General features: G+C 33.9%; 1 protein-coding gene across 1 annotated transcript; it reads right to left on the bottom strand.

The window, feature by feature from the left end:
- Positions 1–250: 250 nt before the first annotated feature.
- On the bottom strand, positions 251–4,713 carry LOC133799605 (5-oxoprolinase 1-like). The gene is made up of 2 exons (XM_062237607.1): positions 4,577–4,713; positions 251–4,204 (listed from the first exon to the last, which is right to left on the bottom strand). The coding sequence occupies exon 2, from the start codon at positions 4,201–4,203 to the stop codon at positions 385–387; it is 3,819 nt and encodes a 1,272-aa protein (XP_062093591.1). The 5' UTR covers position 4,204; positions 4,577–4,713; the 3' UTR covers positions 251–384.
- Positions 4,714–8,716: the final 4,003 nt, after the last annotated feature.

Genomic DNA, 8,716 nt, shown 5'->3' with positions numbered 1-8,716 from the left:
ATAATGAGAACTAGCAACCAAATTAAATTCTTGCTAGCCAGAAGTGAAATCCAGAGACAGAGATATACCTTATGAATGACTAGTGAGCAAGCAGTCATTCGTTGTCTCTTCTGGTTGTTTTTCCACCAAAGCCTACACCTAACTTTCCAATAATAACATTTTGACAACTAACCACATGCACGGTTCATAATAAATATATTTAAAGGCTTACAGAGCCAAAAATATGCAGTAGAATAGAAGAACTGTGACATTAAATTGAAACATAGCAATCAATTTATTCCTTTATTCATGTAAGATTACAAGTAATGCATGTTAAAGTAACCCAAATAACCATTATCACTTGTAGATTCCCGAAAAACATCTAATTCACAATGAAACATAACATCAGCATGGCAAATCAACAGGGCAACCCCATCCACCACCACCGGGAGTTAAAATCTGAAGAATTTCCCCAGCCTGTACCTCAACTGTGTTCTTACCCCCGAGGTAAACTATTCGTTTATCATTTGTAATCAGGAAGTTAGCTCCACGAGCACCATGTTTTCCTCCATTCAACCCTCTAGGCACATGAACACGCCTCTCTGAAAGAATGCTAACAACAACTGGTCGCTTGAATTCTATCTCCCTAACTAGCCCATCACCCCCTTTATGAATTCCAGCCCCTCCACTATTTTCTCTGAGCTCAAATTTATGCAATAAAACTGGATATCTCTGCTCAAAAATCTCAGGATCAGTCATTCTTGTGTTGGTCATATGGCACTGGATTCCACAGGTTCCATCCCAGGTTGGGCCCGCCCCACTACCACCACCAATTGTTTCATAGTAACCAAAAGTATCATCCCCAAAAGTAAGATTATTCATACAACCCTGTGAACAAGCACAGGCCTGAAATGCAGTAAGTATAACATCAGTTATTCTCTGAGAAGTCAAGACATTACCTCCCACAACAGCAGCCTTATCACTTGGAGAGAGGAATGAACCCGGTGGAATATAAATTTTTACAGGAGCCAAACAACCTTGATTAAGAGGAATATCAACATTCACCAAACTGCGAAGACAGTATATAACTGCTGCAGATGTCACTGCTTCTGGTGCATTCCAGTTTCCATACACTTCTGGACTAGTTCCACTAAAATCAAAATTTGCTTCACCTTTATAAGAATCAATTGTAAGCTTCAGATGAATAATCGATCCATCATCCATGTAATCCTCTTCCTCAATTGTCACAGAATTTCCATCTCCAGCACAAATTGATTGGGATGAAACGTTCGCAGCAACTGACTTCAGCATTTCTCTTACCGCCTCTTCAGCATTCAACTGTACATATGTCATGTAAGCTTGAACTGACTCCAAACCATACTGCTGAATCAGTTCTTTAATAAGAAAAATACCTCTCTGATTGGCAGCTACTTGAGCTTGAAGATCTGATAAATTATCTTGCAGCCTGCGAGTTCCTGGGACCTGCTTTGCTAATTCACCAGAGCTGGGGAACTGAAGAAGTTTAGCCATACCTTCTTCTTGAAAAATCCCATTTTCTACAAGCTTAAATGCTTTTATGGCAGCACCTTCCTCCCATATTGACTTGGAAAAAGGTGGCATGCTACCAGGAGTAATACCACCAATCTCAGCGTGATGCCCTCGACTTGCCACAAAGAATACAAGTTTTTTATTATCAAAAACAGGAGTGATGACAGTTATATCAGGGAGATGACTACCCCCAGCAGAAGGATGATTGGTTACCAAAACATCTCCTTCATTTAAATTGTCACCCCAGTAATTCAGCTGCCAGCGAACTGTACTAGACATGGCTCCCAAGTGCACAGGAACATGTGGGGCATTTGCAACCAGTCCCCCGTCAGGCCCAAATAGAGCACAAGAGAAATCTAGCCTTTCCTTTATGTTTGTGGATATAGAAGTTCTTTGCAGGGTCCTTCCCATCTGTTCAGCTATACCCATAAATCTATGATTGAATATTGAAAGTTGCACAACATCTGCAACCTTTTCAGATACTTTGATAATGCTTGCAATAGGCTCTATTTCTATTTTGATATTTCCATACTTGGTTATGATGGCTTTGCAGTTGGGTTCTACTATAACAGTACTATTTCCATTCATAATTATAGCAGGACCAAGCACAACATGTCCATAAGTTAGTTTCTCAAGCTTGAACAATGGTGTCTCTTGCCACTCATTTCCAAAATAAACCTTGTAGGAGCCTTCAACTTGAGGAGGATAAGATGCAAGTGGTAAAGCCCTTGGTTTCAATATATTGGTGACTCCTACACCACGAACTCTAACATCACATATTAGAATATTCCTCTGCTGTAATTTAAATCCATACTCCTGTTGGAACAATTTCATAAATTCCACGTCAAAGTCATATCCAATTCCATCAGCAGACATCTGTTTCTTTACCATAATTGAAGTGTCTGTGCCTTCGTATCTCAAGTTCAGATATGTCTCTGTTTTAATGCTTTCATCTTCAAACCCTTGCTCTTGTAGCTTCTGCTTAACCTGCTTCAATAAAATTGCTTCCCTGCAGGAAGCCTCCACCACAGTGTCATGACCATAAACAGCAGAATATGGCACTTGTGCCTCTTCCACAACATCTGCCAATCCCATCCCAAAAGCACTTAATATCCCACAAAACCTGTGAATGAGTACTTCTGTCATGCCCAAAGACCTAGCAATAGCACAGGCATGTTGAGGTCCAGCACCTCCAAAGCATGCAAGAGCATGGTTCCTTGTCTCATGGCCCTTCATTTCAGTTAATTGTCGTATAGGACGACACATTGCTTCATTCGCTACGTTTACAAATCCTTGAGCAATCTCCTCCACAGCCATGTCCTTTGCAGATGAATCTTGGCTCTTTCTGTAGGTATTTATTTCTGTTGCAAGCTTTTGAAATGCTTCTCTAGTTGCCCAAATATCTAAGGGTTGATCTTCATTAGGGCCAAATATGGATGGAAAATAATCAGGTATGACAAATCCAAGAATTAAGTTTGCATCTGTAACAGCTAATTCCCCCCCTTTACGGTAACACACAGGACCTGGGTGTGCACCAACAGATTCTGGTCCTACCCTAAAAGCTCCAAATTGAAACTTCAACTTTGATCCACCACCTGCAGCAACAGTATTTATGTCAAGCTGAGGTGCCTGTATAATGGCCCCTGCAATCTGGGTTTCCAGGACTTGTTCATAATTTCCAGCATAACGACTCACATCTGTCGATGTACCACCCATGTCAAACCCAATAAGTGGTTTGTTCGTTTCAATCCCAAAAAGAGTCTGTGAGTAACCAACAACTCCACCAGCAGGACCTGACAAAACTGCTTTATGTCCTGAAAATCGACTTTCTGGTGCAAGTCCTCCATCAGACTGCATAAACAAAACATTCACCCTTTGCAGCCCTTCATCAAATTTTGATATAAACCCTGATAGGTATTCTTTTATAACAGGGGTCAAGTATGCATCCACAGTAGCTGTAAGACCACGAGGAACAGCTCGAACCATAGGTGTCAAAGCCGAAGATAAGGAAACATGTCTAAAGCCCAAACTCATAGCTATTTGTTCCACGGATAATTCATGTTGTGGGTAAGTATATGAGTGCATCAATACAACAGCCAAACAGCTAATTCCTTTATCTAACAGACCTTTAAGTGAAAGCTTCAAAGCTTCTTCATTAAGAGGCTTCACAACCCTGACAAGCTCACCCGAAATCCCTCTGATTAAAGATGCAGAAGAGTCTGTATTCTTATCCTCACCTTGTACAAGCTCAATTCTCTCATCAACCTCAATAACGTCCTCATAAAGGTTTGATGGTTTTGATACAGTGAGATCAAATATGTTGGGACGAGCCTGGTTACCAATCTGGAGTAAATCCCGAAAACCGCGGGTAACACAAAGAGCAATCCTTTCTCCTTTTCTCTCCAAAAGTGAATTTGTTGCTACTGTTGTACCCATTCTTATCCATTCTATCTTACCTGTGGGTATCTTTGAGGTCCGCGGGATTTCCTCTCCAGTAAATTCTTCAAGAATCCTCCTAATGCCTTCAACTGGAGCATCCTCGTAGTTTGCTGGATCAACAGACAAGAGTTTAAGAACACTACCATCAGAATAACTTGGGATTTCAGCATAAACATCAGTGAACGTGCCTCCTCTATCAATGCAAATCCTGAGCTTGTCTACGCTGTCACTTCCCATTCTGCAGAACAGTTATCATCAATTTACCATAACCCAAAATTTTCATTTTTCTTACAATAAAATTTTCATTTATTTTAAGAAAAAAAAAATAACTAAATACCCTTTCAACTGAATAACTGACCCCGCCCCCCGCAATTACAATGACTGAATTATTGACATTTTATATACGTATATCGTAGCCAGAGATTATTGATATTTTATATACAGGTTTATATTGATTTGAGATTAATCCTTTGATAAAAAGCAAGAAGATCGTAACCTGCGATTACATTATCATAAATTATAATCTAGTTTGACACTATGATATAGAGACAAGCTTCATCAAATCAGTGTTCCCCAAATAAAGAAATCATGAAAGACCATAAATATTTACCGGAGTGGAGAAGCGGCGGTTGAAGGAATGGCGGGTGAAGAAGCGGTTGATGGGGTCGCACGGTAACTGAATCTGAACGCCAATTGAAACAAAGTTGACTGAGTGAGAATGGATGAAGTAAAGGGAGAGTGAGCGAGTATTTCACGACTCATTTTTGTTTATATAATATTATATATATATAAATATATTGTAAAGAAACGTGCACCCAAAACAAAATTATAAAATAATAAGTGTCAGTTTTAATAAATATGATTAGTCATATATCATTACTCATATATATATATATACTATACATTTACTTAATTTTATTTATAAAATTTATTAATTATTTTTATTAAATTTATATTAATGTCACATAAATTTTTAATTAAATAATTTATTTATTTTTGTTTAAGTGTATGTTTGTTCTAGTTTTTGAATTTGAGAGTGATAAAAAGATATTATATATTATATGTTTAATATAATATTAAATATTATAAGTTGATTTTAAGTTTAAGTTTATTGCTAGTTTAAAAAAAAAAAAAATTTATTGTTAATTCACACTAGATTATATTATATGTTTAATATAATATTATTCTAATAAGTGAGTTTAAATTTAATTAAATTTTATTTAAGTTATACAACGTATGCTTTTATTATTTTTAAATAATTATCATGATAAAATATCTCATAAATATCATATTTTAATTTGTTTAATTATTTATTATTTTAAAATAATTATCATTGTAAAATATATAAAAAATATTATATTTTAATTTGTTTAATTATTTATTATTTTTAAATTATTATTATTGTAAAATATTTCAAAAATATCATATTTTAATTTTTTTTAATTAGTTATTTTATTTTATTTAAGTTTAAGTGCTTACAAACTACTGTAAAATATAAAAATATTATATTAAATATAAAAATATTCGGTTAAATTTAACATTAAAAAAATAAAAAATCGTTAAAACAAACAAATTTTGTTATTTATACACTTATTATATATAAGAGAGATATGCGATGCACTTGTATTGCTGAAGAAGATTAGGAACATTATATCAAATAATATTATTAAATTATAAAGTTTGGACTTTATTCAAATTTCCAAAAGACAGACGGACTTGCCAAACTTGTTTATTAGTATAATTTTATTCCCAAATTGAATTCTATTTTTTAACCCTGTATTTGGCTCATTATATTTTTGAGATAATGTTGATAAATTATTTTTTGGATAATATATTTTATAAAATTATTTAAATAGACCCGTAATCTGATTTCGGTCAATGTTTTTTTGAACTAAAATCACAAATAATTTATCAAACTAACAATTTATAACAAAAACACAATCATTCAACGGTATTGTCATATTTAATTTTTTTTCATCAAAATTGTATTTATGGGTCTATTTAAACTATTTTACAAAACACATGGTCTAAAAATTAATTTGTCAAAATACAAAGTTTAAATAAGTAATGAGACCAAACACAAGTAGAAAAAGTATAGATTTTTTTTAATATAGTATTCTTTTGGTATGTTTTTGCCTCCTAAATTACAAAATAAATATTCTTTTGCCCCTAAGTTTAACACAATCTACAAATCATTACTTACTAAAGGATATAATAGTCTTTAACAAGATTTATGACCTTTTTTTTTTTACCGAAATAACTATGTATACAAGATTTATTATTTACATACCATTATCAACCTATTATAAAAGGCATGATACTTTCCATATATTTTTATAAAAAAATTAATATATGAAAAAAATATATAAGTTAAAATATAGAGATAGGTTCTATAGACACCGATTTCTACATAAATTTAAATTTGAACCATTAGATTAATTGAGATCTGATGGTGTAGATTACTTGATTTATGTATTACTCTTTAGTAATTAATGAAAAATCCAATAGTATTTGTTACCAAAACTAAAAATAGTAAGTGAACCAATAAATATATTTGACTATCTAATTAATATATATATATATGAATTTATGATAAAAATAGAATTTCTTATGCTCCAATAATATTTAAAAGTGCAAAAATACATAAGGAATATGGGGTATTAAATCATAAAATAAACTCAATAATACAAAATTCATGCCCATCTCTTTCTCTTTTGCTTTCAGTATTAAGGAAATCATTTACCAGCTTGTTTGCTTGAATATCTTGTTCTCGCTTTCTGATACTATCGAGAACAAGGAAGGTCTTTTCATTGAGTTCGACGATTAAGCGGAATCTCCTCTCCTAGGCCTAGCCCTATTTTTTTACCAAGACACCACAACATACCCCAAAAACACATGGGAACCCAAGATTGCAAAATAGCCCGAAAACCCATGGGAACCCAAGAACTTAAGGAAAATCTGAGAAGAAAGTAGCTTACCTCTCTAAATTTTTTGAGACTCCTGGCTCACTGGTGATCTTAGCAGCTCCCACTCCCACTGGAAAGCTTGAATTTTCCAAATTTCACAAAATCTCAAGAACTTGATCCCTTGGAATGAGCCTTAGTGTAAGACAAAGAAAGTCTAGAAAGTGAGGGAGAAATGAATGTGCTGAACATACTAGGCAGCTGCAATCAAGCACTTTGCCATTTGTTTATCCCTTGGTCAGATGACCATTATACCCTCCCCTCCAAATTCTTCCTCAAAGCACCTCAAAGGCATTTTGGCTATTTAGCTTAAAATTCTCACTAACCTTAAATTACCCTCTAATCTCCAAATTAAAGCTACTATTATTCCAAACACAAACATTTCCCCCAATTTACTTTATTTGCCAATAATTCTCAAAATATAAAGAATTTCCAAAATACCCCTTGTCTCGAGCCGAGCTAGGTTTTTATACCTGTTTTGACTTTTCCACTTAATCGCTCGAACAGATCCACTCCTGCTAAAAATCACGAATATATCCACGTAATAATGTGGTTTCAAGCACATAGCACATAATAATCACAAATATACACTCAACGAGTTAAAATTACGAAAATATTCATTTCTAACAAAAGTGGATCTTTAAACACATTTAATACATATAATCAATCATATAATCATACAACTCATATAATTACCCCAATGCCCTCCCGACACGCTAATCAAAGTATTAAATCTCATTAGGATTTCTGGGGGCTACATCATTTGACGTGGTGATGATATGGCAATGACATGTCATGTGATATGGCGATGATGTGTCAGCTGATGTGGCATTGATATGTCAATTGAGGTGTCATATTAGTTCTTCCACGTGGCATCATTTTATTGATCCGCATGTCATCATCTAAAGATGTCATGTGTCTAATTTATGTATTGTCATATATCTTATTAAGTGTTGGTAAAACAATCAATACGTGTAAGTAAAGCATTAGTATGAGTGGGGAAACTAAAATATATTTTCCAATAATTATTTAATTTCTTACAATTTTAAATATTACAAAAACTTAGAGTTCTAAACGATTAGGTGAATAGAAACCCTAAAATGATGATAGACTATAGCAAAACCCTATTCAATGGCCATCTAAATAAGATTAAAACAATAATCATAAAACTAAGCATAGAAGAATACACTCAATTCAATATTAAGGAATAAGAAGAACAAAATTATTATTGAAATCAAGAATTCATGTCTAGGATTTTTAAATAACCATCAACTTAGAAAGAAACTACTTCATAATCTCAAACATAATTGTTTAACCCAAAGTTGGATATGGTGATGTGGCATATGAAAAGGACACATGGCAGCAAAAAGTATTAAGTTTTCATATACTGGTCGATCTACATGAGCTGGTCGATTATACTCGATCAACATGGAGGAGCTATCCACCTTAGAACTAGAAAGAAATTGAAGGATATTACAAAAAAGTTGCTGGTTGAACATAAAGGGCTTGGTCGTTGGCACACTAACCCACAAGCTGCTCAAAGAAAGACCCGGTCGAAGGACACTCTATTAAACAAGAATGACCTGAATCTTAGGGTATATTTATGTAACCGATATTTGAATGTATTTTTTATATTCTTTTATAATATATTCAGTTGTGTTATCCCCAAAATTTGAAAACGATGATGTGGCAATAAAAGTGACAAGTGGCAAGAAATGGCCGGGTCAAAGGTTTTAGATTAATATGGTGATATTACTGACATGGAAATTGTTTATCTGGTTTAGAAG

The sequence above is a fragment of the Humulus lupulus genome, chromosome 1, assembly GCF_963169125.1.
Source record: "Humulus lupulus chromosome 1, drHumLupu1.1, whole genome shotgun sequence".
NCBI lineage: Eukaryota > Viridiplantae > Streptophyta > Magnoliopsida > Rosales > Cannabaceae > Humulus > Humulus lupulus.
Note: the sequence above shows the minus strand (reverse complement) of the source record. Positions and strands in the feature narration are given on the sequence as shown.